The sequence below is a fragment of the Mustela lutreola genome, chromosome 9 (genome assembly GCF_030435805.1).
Source record: "Mustela lutreola isolate mMusLut2 chromosome 9, mMusLut2.pri, whole genome shotgun sequence".
NCBI lineage: Eukaryota > Metazoa > Chordata > Mammalia > Carnivora > Mustelidae > Mustela > Mustela lutreola.
The window spans coordinates 79,051,198-79,072,320 of record NC_081298.1 but is presented as its reverse complement, the minus strand read 5'-3'; the positions used below and the strand labels follow the sequence as shown (position 1 = coordinate 79,072,320).

The 21,123-nt window shown below is 40.3% G+C and overlaps 1 protein-coding gene across 3 annotated transcripts in view; it reads left to right on the top strand.

The window, feature by feature from the left end:
• Nucleotides 1-1,368: 1,368 nt before the first annotated feature.
• Nucleotides 1,369-21,123, top strand: part of RTN4 (reticulon 4) — a 79,117-nt gene continuing 59,362 nt past the window's right edge. The window contains exon 1 of one of the 3 annotated variants that reach the window (XM_059187679.1): nt 1,369-2,162. In XM_059187679.1, coding sequence (XP_059043662.1) covers nt 1,601-2,162 — 562 coding nt within the window. In that variant the 5' untranslated portion in view covers nt 1,369-1,600. The remainder of the gene's footprint in view (nt 2,163-21,123) is intronic. The other 2 variants (XM_059187680.1, XM_059187681.1) reach the window with 2 other exon arrangements.

The following is a 21,123-nucleotide window of genomic DNA, read 5'->3' as shown; positions in this document are numbered from 1 at the left end:
CCCACTGAGCCAAGAGGACATCATGACCTGAGCTGAAACTGAGTGGGATGCTTTACTGACTGAGCCACCCAGGCCCTCCTGTAGTATGCATTTTAAATACATTTCAGTCTAGTCACACTTAAAGTGCTAAATAGCCACAAGTGGCCTGTGACTAAGATATTGGACAGTACAGTCTTAGACTGTGAGCAGTCTGAAAGCAGGTTATCCTGTCTCCAGGGCCTCTGGAATAGGAACGCAGTGCATATTTTTGTAAGGTATACCAGAAACATTAAAGAGGCTCTCTAAACCTTTGCATGCTGATACTTGTATGTTCTGCGACCACTTTCCTTTAAACTTCCTTTCCAGTTTTGGAAAAAGTGGAAACTCATTCCAGCATATCAAACAAATGAGTACTGGCCTTCCTGACTCTCAGAAGGCCTGAATCATCTGAAATGTTGACTCATGAGCCTTAGGTGACTGAAATGTAATGTGAATCAAATTTGCCTTCCAAGGCATCGTTTTGTTTCCACTTCCCTCCTCTCTCTTTCTGTTTGGGTGACTCATCTTTCTACCATGTAGAGGAGTCCAGCAGCAGGCAGAGCCCCAAACCCTTCTGAATGAGGTGACTTTGAAATGGCCCCAGTCCTCCAGACTGTCCATGCCCAGCTGTTTTGCCTACCTCATCCAGGGTCTGCAGTTTGGACGGAGAACGACCTTAAAGCTTCACCAAAACCACCCCCCGGCTCCCTATATATATATATATATATATATATATATATATATATATATATATATTTTTTTTTTTTCTTTAAGGTGGTGAAAGTAGTAGTGATGAGTTGATCTGATAATTTAAGTTTGAAAAAATATGTAATCTTTTAATTTCAAAATCTTTTAATACTTAGCGTATACTTAAGTCCTAGGGCCTACTTCACACTACCTTTCTCTACTCTGGGTTTTTCTCTTTCCTGGGTGGAAAGTTACCACTCCTAGTCCCCCAGGATAACGCCCTTCCGGAGGTGTGGGCGAGGAACCGTCAATCCTTCCGGGTAGGCAGCCCGTCCTGCCGCAAGTCTACGCAGCACTGGAACTGCAGACCGACCTCCTGCTCTGAGCAAAGCCGAGACCCCAGCCCACCCCGCGTCTATCCAAGGGGAAGGGTGGGGTTCCCAGGTCCAAACCCCTCCCATCGAACGCACCCCAGCCGGTAGGAGAGAGGAAGTACAAAAGGCTCCACCCACCTTTCTCTCTTTTTCTTTCCATTGGACTGGTTGGTTGCCCATCGTTTCTGTCCCGTAGGCGATTGGCTCCCTCCTCCCGCGCCAGTCCCTGCCTCTCCCTGCCAGGGAGGGTAAGTCAAGCCAAAGTGGGCGGAGAATCCTCTGGCCTCTCTCCTTCGCTCGTCTGGGCGGTGGCGGCAACTGGGGACGGGGCGGGTGGCGCATCGCGGGCGCAGAGGCAGGAGGAGCAGTCTCATTGTTCCGGGAGCCTTCGCCACTGCAGGTCTCCGGGCTCTTTTGGCCCTGCCTCTTCAGTCCTCCCCAACCCCCACAACCGCCCGCGGCTCTGAGGAGAAGCGTCCCGTGGAGACAGCAGCTGCAGCATCATCTCCAACCCGCCAGCCATGGAAGACATGGACCAGTCGCCTCTGGTCTCCTCGTCCTCGGACAGCCCGCCCCGGCCTCAGCCCCCCTTCAAGTACCAGTTCGTGAGGGAGCCCGAGGACGAGGAGGAAGAGGAGGAGGAGGAAGACGAGGAGGAAGAAGACGAGGACTTGGAGGAGCTAGAAGTGCTGGAGAGGAAGCCCGCCACCGGGCTGTCGGCAGCCCCGGTGCCCACCGCCCCCGTCGCTGGCGCGCCCCTGCTGGACTTCGGCAGTGACTTCGTGCCCCCGGCGCCCCGGGGGCCACTGCCGGCCGCGCCCCCCGCCGCCCCGGAGCGGCCGCCGTCTTGGGACTCGAGCCCTGTGTCTCCTGCGGTGCCCGCGCCTTCCCTGCCCTCAGCTGCCGCAGCCTTGCCCTCCAAGCTCCCCGAGGACGATGAGCCTCCGGCCCGGCCTCCCCCTCCTCCCCCGGCCAGCGTGAGTCCTCAGGCCGAGCCCGCGTGGACCCCACCCGCCCCGGCCCCCGCCGCACCCCCCTCCACCCCGGCCGCGCCCAAGCGCAGAGGCTCTTCAGGCTCAGTGGGTAAGTGCCATGCCCTCCCGCCTCGCGCAGCCCCTCGCTCCCCTCCGTCTTTTGTGTGCACCCCGAGATGCCACGGGCGGAGCCCTCCTCTCCGCCCCGAGGGGCTTTGTCCGTGGACCTCCGGGCGAAGGCGCCCCCCCTGGTAGGAGCCGTCAGGAGCAGGGTGGGGCGGACAAGGAAACCCGGGCTTGTTCTTTATTGTCTGTCTCCGTTTCGGGGAACACGTGCACCCCGCCTGCTCCGGGCTTCTTCCCTCTGGTCCCTGTTCTGCAGCGTCCCGGAAGTTAGGCACCCACCCCTAATAGGAGCTGGGTCTGTATCTATGAACTAGGGTTGCGGATACATTGGGCTGGTTAGGTTCCTGGGTGAGGATGGAAAGGCCTTGGCGCCCTTCATCTTTTGTCTACCAGTCTGGGGTTGCTCCTAGGAAAGAGGCGTAGTTTTGCTGCTAGTCTGTTTGCCAGCATTGAGCCCTGCCCCCCCCCCCCCCCTTCTCCCTGGCTTGGGTGGCCCCCCAGCGCCTCATTCCCCTCCCTTTCGACTCTTGGCGCTGGTGGGGAGCTGGCCCAGTGGAAAACATCCACACTGACCCAACTGCAGTGAAGGGAGAGCGCCTCCAGTGGTGTGGCGCGTGGAGAATCGGGAAGGCGGGAGTTCTGGCAAAGTCCTGCCACCGCCCAGTTTATCCGCGCTGTGATGTGGCGACTCCCTGGCAGAAACGAGCCAAGGAAGCGGGATCTGAGCATCGGTAGTCCGAGGGGGCGCAGTTCTACCAGGGTCTCAGCTGCTGAGTGAGAGGAATTGCTGTCAGGTGGTTTAGGCTCTTGATGCATTATAATTGGATCGGAGAGACAAAAAAGCAAAATGGTTGACATTCTTAAAGAAGGGAAACCTGTGGTGTTTTTACCGCTGATAGGTCAGTTGAATTTGTGGCAGATTTGCCACCAGACTTAATGAAATGTTTTGAGAAAGGTATTTTCATGTAGTGGTTAGAAATACTGTTTCTTAGAAGTTCTGTGGTTTAGGTCTACAGGGACAAATCTGCATAGTTATAAACATTAACAAATCTTTTCATTCTGAATTCATATATATATATATATATATTTAAAGGGACATTGTTTTATTACCCTTTTCATTTTGGGAAATTGTTTCTTTTGGAAGAGAAAAAAATCAAGTTGGTTAGAGATGGAGAATCTTACTAGACAAGTTATCAACTTACTAGCATGTATCTTGTCACTTTGGGGGCAGAAAGGGTCTGTCTCCCCAGCAAGCAGTAGGACCTTTCTTTATAAAAGGATGAGAATCTGGTAGTGTTAACTGCTTGTTGAGAAATCTTCATTGCCTTGTAGGATTTTAGAAATGGTTCATTTTCTAGAAGAAAACCAATCTGAGATCACAGAATATATTTCAGTTCATTTCTCCACAACAGGGAAATAAGCCAATGGTGATGTTTCTGAATAACATCTTGATAATGACATACCCCAGATGACATACCCCATACTCAAAACACTAATCATTGCCCTTAAGATATTAGAAGATATGGAGTAACTCAATCTTTGCTTTTTCTGAATTAAAAAACACGTTTAAGAAACTAAGGGGAGGTGGAAGAATAAAGAGTAATAAGAAATTTGCAAGTGGGAAATCTAATGATGAACAATGGCATACTGATTTGTCATCTTGTATACCAGCATGGGAACAAAGAGAAGAGTTCTGATCTTTGAACATTAGGGTTTCAGGAGATGACCGCATTCTCTTGGAATTTTGACTTTTGGAATACTGAATTTGAAAAAGGACAGGGAATAGTGCCTACTCTGGGACTCTTATCTATATAGTTCCCTAATTCTGCATTGGTGATAGCTATTTCAAAACTTTACTCATTTAGTAAACCACTGAATATCACGATTATTCATGGATAGTTAAACCATTTCTGTGAGTCTTAGGTTCTTAACGGTTTGTTCATTCATTCAGCTGATGATTGATTACCTATAAAGGGGCGGGTTGGTTCTATTCTAGGCTATGAGGGTATAGCAATGAGCAATGAGCAAAACACATGTGCTCCCCATGAGGGGGGTACGGTGATAAGCACATAAGTAAGGAACTAAGCATAGTGATAGGTGTTACGAGGAAAATAAAAAGGATGATGGTATGGAAAATGACGGGTGTGGGGGAGTGGGGGCTGTTTTTAAGTAGGGTAGCATTGAGAAGTGGTTTTGTGAGGAGGTGAGGTTTGAGCTGCAGATAAAAATTTCCAAGCAACCCATAGGAAGACAAAAGCCTTGAGGCAGGAATTAGCTTTTTGTGTTTGAAAGTCTAGTAAGAAGACTAGTGAGAAAAACTTGCAAGACACTGGTGTCAGGTAAGGATGGGAAGGTGGGCTAAACGTAGACCATCTGGGGTCTCTAACAGGCCAAGGTGAAGAGTTCTACTTTTTTTTTTAAAAAAAGATATTCTTTAGTTTAGAAATATGCTCCTTAATAGTTATATTGTGATTTTGGAGCAAAAATAGGGTTTTGAAGATTTGGAGGACCTGTGAGGACTGATGAGAGTAGAGACAAGATGAGAAGTGAATATAAGGCATGGTTAAAAACAGAGTAGCCCGATGGGAAGAGGGTTATATTTACTGAGTTGGGCAGATTCCTGACACTTGGGCATTTACATTGTAGTTTACATTATTTTTGAATAAACTCCGATTCCCATCCCTAGGAAAGTAGTAATTTTGCTGTTTTCTGTTGTGCTTGGAGCATGCCCACTGTGATGCAGTAATGAAGTGAGACGGAAGCCTCTCACCTGATGACCATTTTTCACGGAGAAAACATTTGGCTTCACTTTGAGAGGTGGTTGGTTAAAGGGCTTTGAAGAAACGTGAGGAAAATTCTGGATAAAAATTGTGTTGAGGGAAATGCAAGCATCATTAACATGACGTTGAGCTGGTCTCTGATCATGTTCTAAACCAGTGTTAAGATTGAAAATGTGGTAGATTGGGTTCTGAGGCATATTGAATACTACTAAATTAAGATACAAGGGTTTTAGAATCCTGTTTTTAATCAATGCTCTGCCATCCACAGTTGCTCTTTCTGTAATTTATATTATGAAACAAAAATGTTTGTGTTGTTTCCAAAATGTAAAGTTCTTTCATTATTTTTACCCATGTCCTGAATTACTGCTTTATTCCATGGGAGGCCATTGGAGAGTATTGAACTGAGGCATGGCATCATAAAAGCAGTGTTAGAAAAAAAAATGAATTGGTGACAGTATTCAAGATAGGATGGAAAGAAGAACAGGGAATTATTTAGAAAGCTTTTGCAGTAGTTCTGAAAGAGATGAGTAGAGCCTGAACTAGTTCACTACTGTTTCAGTCAGTGAAAATGGAATAGAAGGGAAGAATATAAGAAACTACAAGAAGCATGGTTTTTTGGCTGTAAATCTCTATTTTATAGGTTAAAAAAAGGTTTTATGAAAGAAGAATTGATAGGACTTGGGGGCCAAAGATGTAAATAGAAAGAAAAGAATGTTGGTGCTTACTAAATCAATTTCAGAGACTGTCCAAATTTGTTATTTGAAATGGAAATTTGTATAGAATTGAATGCTGCTCATAGGTGTAGCTTATGGCTTGGGATTAAAAATTATTAGTCTTTTAAAAAGTCATTAATTATATGATTAGATACAGTGGCATAAGAGCACCTAGTAGAAATGTAAAAAGATTTTCAGTGACGTATAGTTTAAAATCTTAAGTGCTAATTCTTAATATAAAATTCAAGTAAACAGTGATGTGACTCTACCAGGAAGCAGTTGCTTCTTCAGAAGGAGCTATCTCATACCCTATCCATTCCCTGTCCTCCTTTGAAATTGGGAACAAGGAAATGAACTGATGAATTTACAGATTCTGAATAATTTTTTTTAAGCCATTTTTAATTTCTGACTGGGAATAAAAATTGGGAACTGGTATGCTCCTTATGTATAAGTTGAGTTACATTTTAGATTGCTTCCTACCATGCTGTTTCAAATTTATAGCCCTTTTTAGTAACTGGCAAGCTCCCTCAAACCTTCTTAAAATGAAGTGGTGGGTACATATTGAACTGCTGATAAATACCTCATTACAAGGAATAGTATTTAAAAACATGCTATTTTAGCACTATATCCCTGTAAACTTGGAATATTTGCTATCTTTTTTTAAAAGATTTTATTTATTTATTAGAGCGCATAAGCAGAGGGAGTGGCAGGCAGAGGGAGAAGCAAGCTCCCTGCTGAGCGAGGAGGCCAGGCGGTACTCAATCCAAGAACCCTGGGATCATGACCTGAGTGGAAGGCAGATGTTAACAAACTGAGCCACCCAGGCGTCCCAAGATTTTTCTTTATAAAAATTTTTTTCTAAAAAGGAGCATATTATCTGTTAGCTAATAATTGGCTCTGTTTTATGTGTAGTTATTTCATAATCTACCCAAAAGCAATTTATTTGAAACACTTCTGATGCAAGGCCCCAAATTAAATGGCACATTTAAAGGTACTGTGCTAGCCCAGGAAAAAGTACCTACTCAGTGGATGATACTTCTTCTTTCCTGAAACTTCTGATTAAGTAGAAGTAATGTTGTAGATACACTAGTCTTACAGTACATTCTTTGAGACTTTTTGTTCCTTTTCTAAATACAGAATCTAGAAGGTCCCTTTGGGGGGTGACAGCATCAGAAATGGAAACTGTAAGGGCAGACCATAATTCTTCAGTGTTTAAAAGGGTGAATGTGACTTTTGTGGCTGGCTCCTATGGGACATAGACATGCAAAAAGGTGGGACCCAGCTTTACTGATGCTAATTTCTCCTTAGACTGGTGGCTAATGATTCTTTTTAACTCTAAAGGAGGAGTTAATCATTTTACGTTTAAGCTGTTGTTTTGTTTTTGGAATGGTGATTATTTTTAAGTTGCTTTGCTCATGTATTCTCATAACATTCTATTCTTATCTCATTGTATATATCATACCATATATGGTAATGGTATGTTTACTCATTTCTGTTCTCTGCCAGATGGTATGCTCCTTTGGGTAAGGGGCTATGTTCCTTTTTTCCATTGAGGAAAAGGTCGATGTGACATATCTTTATTGCTGAACACAGTGCCTTAGATGTGGTGTAGGCACTCAAGAGATTTGTTGAATGAATATGATATTATAGATAAAAACTGACCTTCAAATTCTCTATAGCCCTAGAATTACAATATTTTCTCTCATGAATTCTTATGAATGAAAGTATTTATTTATTTACATGTACAAGGTATATGGGTGAATCATTGATGAATATCTTATGGGTGGTTAATTGGGTGGTTTCTCAACTTTTTGTTATAAATAATGTTGCTGTTAACACTTATATATATTTCTTTGGAAATACGTGTTGTTATATGTGTTGTAGGATAAATTCATGCAAGTAGAAATTCTGGTTCAGAGGGTATCTGTGTTTAAAACTTTGATAATGCCAAATTGCATTACAAAGAGTTATTGGAGCCTCTATTCACACAACTATTGTGCTTAGAGTACCGTTTTCCTTATGCCTTTACCATTACAGTGTATTGGTAAGACTAATAAATGGCTTAGGAAATTTTCTTTTTTAAAAAATTTACATTTCAGAGTATATTTTTGGCTTATGTGGCAGTAAGTTTTTTTCTGATCACAGCTTTTGACTATTCTTCCGTTAGGTTTTTGTTCTTACAGACTTAGGAACACTTCATCTATTTTAAGGAAATTAGCCTTTTGTTGTGTCCTGAAAACTTTTTTCATGATTGGTTATTTGTATTTTGATCTTTGGAATTTTTTTTATGCAGAAATTTTATGTAGTCAGATTTATCATTTTCTTTTATGCTTTTGAGTCATACAAGTCATTGAGTTTTGTGTAATTCTTAGGAAGACTTCTAAGATTATAAAAGGTGCTTCTATGTTTCCCTTAGTACTTTTATGATTTTTATGATTTCATTTTAACATTTAATTCTTTAATTCTCTGCAGTTTATTTCATTTTAGGGAGTAAAGTAGTGATATACTATTTTACTATTCAACATGATTTCTCATTTTTCCAAACGTCATTTGTGTTGAATCATCCATCTTGTCTTTACTCTTTTAAAATGACGCTTTTGTCATATGCTTGTAGAATGGGTGAAATATTTCCTCTTCTATTCCATGTCTTTGTCTTTTCATATATAGGACCAAACTGTTTTAATTGCTGTAACTTTCAAATGAAATACTAGCTGATAGCATTTTCCAGAATTATTTTTTCTGGCTATATATGCATGTGTAGTTTTCTACTTTATCTTTAAAATTTGTTTATTTAACCCCCTCTCCCTCTATCAGAATTATAGTGTGGTTATATTAAATTTATTCATTAATTTAGGGGAGAATTGATGTATGTTTTTTAATTGATATTACATATTTTTTCTACAAACCTGGTTTTTATTAATGTGTATTTTTAAAAATTAGTTTATAATTATGTGAAATATAGGCTTTAAAAGGCAATTGTTAAGTATTCTGGCCTACTTAGCATGAAACAGTTGAAATTCTGGGTTATATAGGTATTTGGCCTCCTCTTTTCAGTTGATCATGCATATAGACTGGTAAAAAGAAGTCATCTCACTTTTTGGTTTCTCAAAAAACAAAAACAAAAACAAAACCCAACTTGAGAAGGGAAGAAACATTCTTTATACTCTTGTAGTTAGAGCTGTAGCTACTAAATATTGGATTATTGTTTTAGCAGTCTTTGAATCCTTAAGTGGCCCACTAGTTTTAAAAACAAAACGAAACATGATTCTTTAATAGCTTGTTCTTCCCACTGATGGAATTGTGAGAAGGCGGCTCTTAAAGTTTTGTTGTTTAAACAGATTTAGCAGTTGTCTGGTTATCTTGGTGGTCCCTTAGAAGTTCAGGATTAGTTAAAAAATCAGCATACTCCTTTTTTTTTTTCTCTTTTCTTTTAAAGCCAGGCTTAGGGCTAGATATGGGGACAAAAAGGTGAGTAGAGGGGCTCTTGGGTGGCTCCGTGGGTTAAAGCCTCTGCCTTGGCTTGAGTCCAGGGATCCAGCCCCGCATCAGGCTCTCTGCTCAGTGGGGAGTCTGCTTCCTCTTCTCTCTGTCTCTGCCTGCCTCTCTGCCTACTTGTCTGTCAAATAAATAAAATCTTTAAAAAAAAGACTACATTATAAAAAGATGAGTAGAGAGAATTTATGAGATCTGCATGTAGCAGATAAAGGGAAAAATATAAGACCCTTGTTGTAAAGAACTTTCTGCTCTCTTAAAACCAGAGGAGTCTTGTGATTGTACTGTAGGGGTGATCATAAACTTAACCTACTTGACAACATCTTTTGTGAAAAAAGAAAAAATCTTAATTGGGTTCTAGGTTGGCCTTCATATTTTTTGTCCAGTTTTACAGATTGACTTGTGACTTGAGTAATTGGAAGGTGCCACTATTAGACTTATTTATCTCAATGTTTTGACAGTGCTAGGTAAACCTGACCTAGAGCATGAAAAACATTTTTTTAAAAGATTTACTTATTTATTTAAAGAGAGCATTGGAGGGGGAGCAGAGAGGGAGAGAGAAACTTGAGCAGACTCCTCACTGAACATCGAGCCTGACGCAGGGGTCAGTTCCCACGAATCATGAAAGCTTGACCTGTGCTAAAACCAAGAGTTAGTTGCTTAACCAACTGTACAACATAGGTACCCTGAAAAACATTTCTTAAAGCTACTGTAGTCTTTGATCTCAAAAAAGAAGGGAATTTCCTTAAAATTTTTTTTCTTTATTTTAAGGAAATTAAACCATGTAAATCCCTTTCATAAATAGCCTTTAAAACTTCTCAGTTTCAACTAATCAACATCAATGTTAAATTATAGAAACGTTTAATATGAAAATCTATCAAGTTCTGTTACTTTAATTTTTATGCAGAGCAACTTGTTAAAAACAAAGAGAGAGCTGGAGAGGGAGAATCTCAAGCAGACTCCCTGCTGAACACAGAGTCCAAGGCAGGGCTCAAACAATGTGGAGATCAGGACCTGAGCTGACTGACTGACATCAGGAGTAGAATGCTTGACTGACTGAGCCATCTGGGTGCCATTTATTCCACGAAATTTTCTTTTGACCCTCTTAACTAAAGTTTTGTTAATGGAACATGTTCATCAGGAGCTACAGTTAAGTTTAGCACTGATAGAATCAAACATACATATTTTAATTGCTAAAAGAGTTGTGGGTAAAACTGGTTAAAATTGCTTCTATATGATAGAATTTTAGTATGTTTACATTGCCTTGTTTCTTTTGGAAAGATTTTAAAAAGTTATTTCTACTTTTTGTTGTAGAAAATTTGAAGTGTAAAGACAGAATAGTGAATGAAAGTTGACTTAGCTGTCACTGAGCCCCAATAGCTATCAACCCATGGTCCATTCTCCCAATCCCACACCCTCATAAAGATTTTTTGCAAACTGTAACTACTCCTTTTTGCCAAATATAACTGGAACACCCAATAATCAGATGGTTTCCCAATGTATTTCACAAAAATTAATGTTATCAAATAACCAATTAGTGTGTATATGTTGTGAATGGTCTTTTTTTTGTTTTTATTTTTTCACCAGTTTTTTTTTTTTAAATTAGAATTCAAAAGTCTGCATATTACAATGGATTGATTTGTTTTATGTCTCATTAACTGTTCCTTGTTCGCTTGGATTATCTCTCCAAAATTTATTTGTTGAAGAATGCTCATATACTTTTTTTCATTTTAATGTTTGCATTAAGATATAATCTATATACAGTAAAATACATAGATCTTAAGTTATAGCAGTTTTATGTTTTGACAAGTGTATCTACACATTAACCCACACCACTGTCAAGATAGAGAACATTTACATCATCCCAGAAAGATCCCTTGGGCCTGGCAGTCAATTAAATTCAATTCTTGTTCCGACCTTCCTCCAGCACCCCCAGTCCCAAGCAACATTGTCCTGATTTCTTTCACTGCAGATTAATTTTGCCTGTTATATTGCACCATGTGAATGGAATCATATGGTGTGTACTCTTAAGTCTGATTACTTGCTTTCCGTATGTTTTTAAGATTTATCAATGATGTTGCAGGTATCAGCAGTTTTACTGCTAAGTAGTATTCCACGATAAGACTATACCATAGTTGAATTAGTCACTTGTTGATGGACTTGGATTATTTATAGCTTCTGGCTACTATGAACAAAAGAATGCTATTGGTTTTCATTTCTCTTAGTAAAGAGCATAGAATTGAGTAAGAGTAACTGGTTAGAATTGCTGAGTCATGGGCTATGTATATATCTAACTTTATAAGAAATTACCAAACTGTTCTCCAGTGTTCTTTACTTCCATCAACTCAATTTATTTCCATCCAACTCACAGTAGGAGAGTTGCAGTGGTTTCACATTCTCACCAACATTTGATATCATTCTTTCTCATGTTAGCCGTTCTGGTGGATTCATAATTGTTTCTCATTGTGGTGTTAATTTAGATCTCCCTAATCATTAATGAATTAGAGGACTTTTTTTTTTTTTTAAGATTTTATTCATTTATTCAACAGACAGAGATCACAGGTAGGCAGAGAGGCAGGCAGAGAGAGAGGAGGAAGCAGCTCCCCGCTGAGCAGAGAGCCCCATTTGGGGCTCGATCCTAGGACCCTGGGATCATGACCCAAGCCCAAGGCAGAGGCTTTAACCCACTGAGCCACCTAGGCGCCCCGAATTAGAGTACTTTTACATGTCTATTGGCTACCTGTATGTTTTCTTATGTGAAGGGTCCCAAGTAATTTTAATTTGCCTGTTGTTACATTGTCTTGTATGTCTTTCTTACTGCTCATAGGGAGTTCTTAATATATTCTGGATAAAAGTCTTCTGTCAGATATATACATTGTGAATATATTCTAATCTGTATCTCGCCTGTTACTTTTATTGATGGTTTCTTTTGGTGAGTATGATTTTCTAATTCTGAAGAATTCTTAATTTATCAGTTTTTACGGTTAGTGCTTTCTGTGTGCTGTCCAAGATATCTTTGCCTACTCCAAGGTTGTGAAAGCATTCTATGTTTTTTTTCAAAAGCTTTATAGTTTTAGCTTTTATGTTTAAATCTAGATACATCTTGAATTAGTTTGTCTGTGGAAGTGTTACGGTTTGGGATTTATTTTTTTCATACAGATATTTAGCTATCCCAGAGATTTTTTTTTTGGAAAGAATTTGTTTTGCTTTATTGTTTTGGTGCCTTCATTGAAAATCAGTGGCCATATAAGTAGGTCTGTGTTTGTACATGTATTTTGTTCTGTTGATCTATATTTTTGGTATCCTTATACCAATACTATTTGCTATAGCTTTGCAGTAGTCTAAAAATCAAGTAGTATGCCTACTCCAAATTTCGCTTTTTTTCCCCCCAAATAGTTTTGTTCTTTCTAGGTCCATTATATTGACATACATATTTTAGAATCGGCTTGTTCATGTCTAGAAAATGTCTGCTGGGAATTTGGTTGGGATTGCATTCAGTCTAGAGAGCAATGTGGAAAATGGCATTTTAGGGTTGGAAACATAGTGTTTATCCCATAACAAGCTAACAGGATAGCTTGCCATAGTTTCTTGAATGCTGACAGAAGACCCAGATGCCTGGGTCAGGTACAAAGGACTTTATTACTTATAGCAGTGATAATAGCTGGCATATCAGCACTATCTTTTCTTTTTTAAAGATTTTATTTATTTATTTGACAGACAGAGATCACAAGTAGGCAGAGAGGCAGGCAGGGAGAGAGGAGGAAGCGGGCTCTCTGCTTGGCAGAGATGCGGGACTCGATCCCAGGACCCTGAGATCATGACCTGAGCCAAAGGCAGAGGCTTAACCCACAGAGCCACCCAGGCGCCCTCAGCATTTTCTAATGGGGCAATGCTGAGAGGGTCGAGTGACACTAAACTTGCTGTGCTGTATTGTAGGAGAGGAACCTTGAGCTTAGGGAAACTGAATATATATTACCTAGTAGGCATGCCTGCCTATTCCACTTATATTGCATACAATAATTATTTGAGATTCAAAAATCAATATATATATAATATATATAATTCTATGTATCTACTCATATTTACCACTTCTTTAAAAAAATTATGAGATGAGAATATTTCGTATTTACTCAGAATTCAACATTTTTGTTCTTTGTTTCTGAAGATCCAGGTTGGATCTTCATTGATCTACCTGGTATCATTTTTGTTCAGTCTGAAGAACTTACTGAACATTTATTGTAGTACAGATCTCTTGGTGACAATTTCTTTTAGCTTTTGTTTTCATCTTTTATTATCTAGTAATGTTTGTATTCATCTGTATTTTTGAAGCATATATTTTTTTTAAAAGATTTTATTTATTTATTAGAGAAAGAGTACATGAGCAGGGGAAGCAGCAGGGAGAGGGAGAAGCAGACTCCCCACTAAGCAAGGAGCCCAATGCGGGGCTCAATCCCAGGACCCTGGGATCATGATCTGAGCTGAAGGCAGACATTTAACTGACTGAGTCACCCATGTGCCCCTTGAAGCATATTTTTGATGAATATAGTCAGTCTTGTTGCTCATGGTAGTTAAGTTCAATAGCCACCGAAGATACTGAATTAGCAAATACCGAATCATTGCTTCTAGGGAAATACAGGCTTAGGTTTCTGTGAACCACTAGTCATACCATTTTTGTTAATGATGAATATATAACTTCGTTTTATGTGTGTTTATATTTAAAGATGCATATTTAATGTATATTGTTGATTTTTTAACATTGAACTCATGACCAGTATTACTTAACTCATGCTTGGATGAAGCTTATCTAAAACATGTGTTTTCTCTGTAAGGCACATCATGGCCTTCTTGTGTTCAAGAACACCAGAGAGTACTAAAGCACTGTTCTTAGAGAACAATTTAAATAGCAAAGTCACCAAAAAAAATCACACAAAAAGAAAAAATATGGCACTAAATAAACTGCAAAAAGTACACCTGTTTTCAGTATGAGAGCTGAAGCAAGAAGGCATGGAGCTGCCTTGTTTGACCTCACTTGGGAACGTTTGCTGGGTTCACTGCTCTGCACACATTCACTAATGTTAAGTGTTGATTTGGGGAATATCAATTTAGTGAGTAGGCAGTGGGCAAATAGGCAATCAGTGAATAATAAGAATTGACTATATATAATGATAGGTTGGTAGATTTTTCGTCACATAAAGATATTATCTTTTGCATTCCATTGTTTCTAGTGACGGGTTAGGTCATTCTTATTGTTTCCCTGCCTGTTTCCTTTGTTTCTAAGATTTTCTCTGTGTTTGGTTTTCAGCAATTTGATCTTGACAGTGTACTTCTTTGTGGATTTGTGTTTATTCTACTCAGTGTTTATTCTTTGAGCTTTCTTGGTCCCTTGAGCTGGTATTTTCCATCACAGTTGTCAAATTTTAGGCCATAATATCTTTACTTATTTTTCTGCTTCAGTCATTGTTGCCTATTTTGGGGACTCCAATTACATATAATTTAACTGCTTGATTGTCTCACAGGTTGCTGAGACTTCTTTTTTCCCCATGCTGTGCTTCAGTTTGGATAGTTTCTAATTGCTCATTCTTTAGGCTTACTGGTCTTTTCTTTACCACCCAATCTGCTTTTAAGCCCATCTAGTGAATTTTTCTTTCACTTAATATAGTTTTCTGTCATAGAATGTTTAGTTGGTTTTCTCTTCTGGTCTGTGTTTCTCTACTAAGATTCTCTGTTCGCTCATTATGCCCATCTTTTGCTGTATATACTTGAGGGCTATTTTAATTTTTATTTTAATGTTTGCTAATAAAATGTTTACATTACTTCTTTGTTTATATTAGCTGTTTTTTCTTATTTATAGTCCTATTTTCTTGTGTCTTTTCATGTTCAGTAATATTTTATTCTATACTGGTTGTTGTGGATGTATTGTTAGTGTTGTTCTGGAAGTCACTTAATTTCCTAGCAAATCATCTTGATCTTTCATGTCATGATTTTAAAAGGAGGGTCCAGAGGGTCCACAGTTGGCCTTTTTTTTTTTTTTTTTTTAAAGAGTGAAACAATTAATATTTTAGGCTTGTGGTCCTACAGGTTCTTTTGTAACTACTCAAGTTTGCCCTTACTCAAGTCATGCCACAGTAGCCATAGACAATACATCACACAAATGAACTAGGCTGTCTTTCAATATAATTTTAGCCCACAAGCCATATTTTGCTGACTTTTGGTCCAAATCTAGACCAAGTAACCTAGACTAGGTAACCTTTAAGGTTAAAGTAGTCTTCCTTTAAAGGATGCCTTTTCTGGGGTCTCATTTTTATACTTGGGGTGTTCAACAAGATCTCTCCACTCTGGTTTGTCAAAAACTTCTGGTCAGGTCTTCCAGTGTAGAATCTGACCTCCAAAATATCTGTTCTCCAAAACTCTATCATAGATTCTCTGCTTGGCCTCTGTAAGTCTTGTGCCATATATGTGAGGCATAGTTGAGCCAAGGATTTCAAAAGACCCTCTATCCAGATTTCTGGAGCTCCTTTTCTATGAAGTTTCCTTTTTTATGTTACCTTGCCCCACAAATTCCAGACAAGTCAGCGGCTTCTTCAACTCAACAAGAGTGCTTCTTGGCCTCCTTTTCCATGTACTGTGACAAAGAGCTTTTAAGCAGAAAGCCAGGGCATCATCTGGTATGCTTCCTACTTCTCAGGAATCACGGCCTGCACTTCCTGTTGTCCAGTGTCCCAAGATAGTTGCTTCAGTATTTTGCCCTGTTTTGTGGTTATTTATGTTAGGTTAATCTGATGGAATTACTCTCATAGCAGAAATTATATGATTTTTAAAATGCAGTTTATTTCCTGTCTTTTATACGCTCGGGGCGGAAGAGGCACCTGCGAGGAGCGGGGTCCTTGGAACGTGGAGCCCGAGCAGCCGCCCCCGCCGTGCCCCCCGCCGGGCCCCCGCGCCCCGCGACTCCCCGGCGGGTGCTCGGCGCGCCGGACTCCGGGAGGAGGGAGGGGCGCGGCGCCCTCCCGGGCCGCAAGCGGTCACGGAATCTGACAGCCGGAGAGGCAGCTGGTCCCCGGCCAGGACTCCCGATCCTTCTCAAATGGAAACAGTTTCTCCCAGGGAACCTGCGGGAATTCTCCGTGGAATCTCACCTGGGCTTTGCCTCCTGGCGCATTTCACCAAGGCCGCGTTTACCACTTTGAGGCAAGGAAGGCTCCAAATGGAGCAGGGCTCCTGGTGGCCGACCGAGGCTGAATTAAAATAACTTCTGTAAAGATGAACAACACATGGAAGTGAGGCTGTATTACTTCAAAATCGGAGTCAAGATGGCGGAGAAGTAGCAAGCTGAGACTGCTTCAGCTAGCCGGAGATCAGCTAGATAGCTTATCTAAAGATTGCAAACACCTGAAAATCCATCGGCAGATCGAAGAGAAGAAGAACAGCAATTCTGGAAACAGAAAAACAACCACTTTCTGAAAGGTAGGACCGGCGGAGAAGTGAATCCAAAGCGACGGGAAGATAGACCCCGGGGGGAGGGGCCGGCTCCCGGCAAGCGGCGGAGCAACCGCGCACAAAATCAGGACTTTTAAAAGTCTGCTCCGCGGAGGGACATCGCTCCAGAGGCTAAACCGGAGCGAAGCCCACGCGGGGTCAGCGTGGCCTCAGGTCCCGCAGGGTCACAGAAGGATCGGGGGTGTCTGAGTGTCGCAGAGCTTGCGGGTATTGGAACGGGAAAGCCGGCTACAGAGACAGAGCCGACAGTAAGCTCGCAGCTCCGTGTTACCTTGAACCGGTTGCAGGCTCGGTGAGCTCGGAGCGCGGCCGGAGGTCAGGCAGACGGGAGTAACTGGGCGCTGTTCTCTGAGGGCGCACTGAGGAGTGGGGCCCTGGGCTCTCGGCTCCTCCGGGCCGGAGACCAGGAGGCCGCCATTTGTATTCCCGTCCTCTGGAACTCTACGGAAAGCGCTCAGGGAACAAAAGCTCCTGAAAGCAAACCCGAGCGGATTACTCACCCCGGCCCCGGGTAAGGGCGGTGTAATTCCGCCTGGGGCAAAGACACTTGAAAATCACTACAACAGGCCCCTCCCCCAGAAGATCAACAAGAAATCCAGCCGAGACCAAGCTCACCTACCAAGGAGTGCGGTTTCAATACCAAGGAGAGCAGCAGAATTCCAGAGGAGGAGAAAGCCAAGCACGGAACTCATGGCTTTTTTCCTGTGATTTTTTTTAGTCTTGCAGTTAATTTAATTTTTTCTTTTTCATTTTTTTTTTTTTTTTCTCGCCTTCGGGTAAAATTTTTTTTTTTTTTTTTTTAACTGTTACCTTTTTCTTTTTTAACGATTTTTTACTAGTTTATCTAATATATATATATATTTTTTTACATTTTTCTTAGGTGTTTTCTTTTTTAAAAAAAAATTCTTTTCTTTTTTTTTTTTTTTTTTTTTTTTTTTTTTTTTTTTTTTTTTTTTCTTTTTTCTTTCTTCCTTTTTGAACCTCTTTTTATCCCCTTTCTCCCCACTCACGATTTTGGATCTCTTCTAATTTGGCTAAAGCATATTTTCCTGGGGTTGTTGCCACCCTTTTAGTATTTTACTTGCCCCTTCATTTACTCTTATCTGGACAAAATGACAAGACGTAAAAATTCACCACAAAAAAAAGAACAAGAGGCAGTACCGAAGGCTAGGGACCTAATCAATACAGACATCGGTAATATGTCAGATCTAGAGTTCAGAATGACAATTCTCAAGGTTCTAGCCGGGCTCGAAAAAGGCATGGAAGATATTAGAGAAACCCTCTCGAGAGATATAAAAGCCCTTTCTGGAGAAATAAAAGAACTAAAATCTAACCAAGTTGAAATCAAAAAAGCTATTAATGAGGTGCAATCAAAAATGGAGGCTCTCACTGCTAGGATAAATGAGGCAGAAGAAAGAATTAGTGATATAGAAGACCAAATGACAGAGAATAAAGAAGCTGATCAAAAGAGGGACAAACAGCTACTGGACCACGAGGGGAGAATTCGAGAAATAAGTGACACCATAAGACGAAACAACATTAGAATAATTGGGATTCCAGAAGAAGAAGAAAGTGAGAGGGGAGCAGAAGGTATACTGGAGAGAATTATTGGGGAGAATTTCCCCAATATGGCAAAGGGAACAAGCATCAAAATTCAGGAGGTTCAGAGAATGCCCCTCAAAATAAATAAGAATAGGCCCACACCCCGTCACATAATAGTAAAATTTACAAGTCTCAATGACAAAGAGAAAATCCTGAAAGCAGCCCGGGAAAAGAAGTCTGTAACATACAATGGTAAAAATATTAGATTGGCAGCTGACTTATCCACAGAGACCTGGCAGGCCAGAAAGAGCTGGCATGATATTTTCAGAGCACTAAACGAGAAAAACATGCAGCCAAGAATACTATATCCAGCTAGGCTATCATTGAAAATAGAAGGAGAGATTAAAAGCTTCCAGGACAAACAACAACTGAAAGAATTTGCAAATACCAAACCAGCTCTACAGGAAATATTGAAAGGGGTCCTCTAAGCAAAGAGAGAGCCTACAAGTGGTAGATCAGAAAGGAACAGAGACCATATACAGTAACAGTCACCTTACAGGCAATACAATGGCACTAAATTCATATCTCTCAATAGTTACCCTGAATGTGAATGGGCTAAATGCCCCTGTCAAAAGACACAGGGTATCAGAATGGATAAAAAAACAAAACCCATCTATATGTTGCCTCCAAGAAACACATTTTAAGCCCGAAGACACCTCCAGATTTAAAGTGAGGGGGTGGAAAAGAATTTACCATGCTAATGGACATCAGAAGAAAGCAGGAGTGGCAATCCTTATATCAGATCAATTAGATTTTAAGCCAAAGACTGTAATAAGAGATGAGGAAGGACACTATATCATACTCAAAGGGTCTGTCCAACAAGAAGATTTAACAATTTTAAATATCTATGCCCCCAACGTGGGAGCAGCCAACTATATAAACCAATTAATAACAAAATCAAAGAAACACATAAACAACAATACAATAATAGTAGGGGACTTTAATATTCCCCTCACTGAAATGGACAGGTCATCCAAGCAAAAGATCAGCAAGGAAATAAAGGCCTTAAATGACACACTGGACCAGATGGACATCACAGATATATTCAGAATATTTCATCCCAAAGCAACAGAATACACATTCTTCTCTAGTGCACATGGTACATTCTCCAGAATAGATCACATCCTCGGTCCTAAATCAGGACTCAACCGGTATCAAAAGATTGGGATCATTCCCTGCATATTTTCAGACCACAATGCTCTAAAGCTAGAACTCAACCACAAAAGGAAGTTTGGAAAGAACCCAAATACATGGAGACTAAACAGTATCCTTCTAAAGAATGAATGGGTCAACCGGGAAATTAAAGAAGAATTGAAAAAAATCATGGAAACAAATGATAATGAAAATACAACGGTTCAAAATCTGTGGGACACAACAAAGGCAGTCCTGAGAGGAAAATATATAGCGGTACAAGCCTTTCTCAAGAAACAAGAAAGGTCTCAGGTACACAACCTAACCCTACACCTAAAGGAGCTGGAGAAGGAACAAGAAAGAAACCCTAAGCCCAGCAGGAGAAGAGAAATCATAAAGATCAGAGCAGAAATCAATGAAATAGAAACCAAAAAAACAATAGAACAAATCAACGAAACTAGGAGCTGGTTCTTTGAAAGAATTAATAAAATTGATAAACCCCTGGCCCGACTTATCAAAAAGAAAAGAGAAAGGACCCAAATAAATAAAATAATGAATGAAAGAGGAGAGATCACAACTAACACCAAGGAAATACAAACTATTATAAGAACATACTATGAGCAACTCTACGGCAATAAATTTGACAATCTGGAAGAAATGGATGCATTCCTAGAAACATATAAACTACCACAACTGAACCATGAAGAAATAGAAAGCCTGAACAGACCCATAACCAGTAAGGAGATTGAAACAGTCATTAAAAATCTCCAAACAAACAAAAGCCCAGGGCCAGACGGCTTCCCGGGGGAATTCTACCAAACATTTAAAGAAGAACTAATTCCTATTCTCCTGAAACTGTTCCAAAAAATAGAAATGGAAGGAAAACTTCCAAACTCATTTTATGAGGCCAGCATCACCTTGATCCCAAAACCAGACAAGGATCCCACCAAAAAAGAGAGCTATAGACCGATATCCTTGATGAACACAGATGCGAAAATACTCAACAAAATACTAGCCAATCGGATTCAACAGTACATTAAAAAGATTATTCACCACGACCAAGTGGGATTTATTCCAGGGCTGCAAGGTTGGTTCAACATCCGCAAATCAGTCAATGTGATACAACACATCAATAAAAGTAAGAACAAGAACCATATGATACTCTCAATAGATGCTGAAAAAGCATTTGACAAAGTACAACATCCCTTCCTGATCAAAACTCTTCAAAGTGTAGGGATAGAGGGCACATACCTCAATATCATCAAAGCCATCTATGAAAAACCCACCGCAAATATCATTCTCAATGGAGAAAAACTGAAAGCTTTTCCGCTAAGGTCAGGAACACGGCAGGGATGTCCATTATCACCACTGCTATTCAACATCGTACTAGAGGTCCTAGCCTCAGCAATCAGACAACAAAAGGAAATTAAAGGCATCCAAATCGGCAAAGAAGAAGTCAAATTATCACTCTTCGCAGATGATATGATACTATATGTGGAAAACCCAAAAGACTCCACTCCAAAACTGCTAGAACTTATACAGGAATTCAGTAAAGTGTCAGGATATAAAATCAATGCACAGAAATCAGTTGCATTTCTCTACACCAACAGCAAGACAGAAGAAAGAGATATTAAGGAGTCAATCCCATTTACAATTGCATCCAAAACCATAAGATACCTAGGAATAAACCTAACCAAAGAGACACAGAATCTATACTCAGAAAACTATA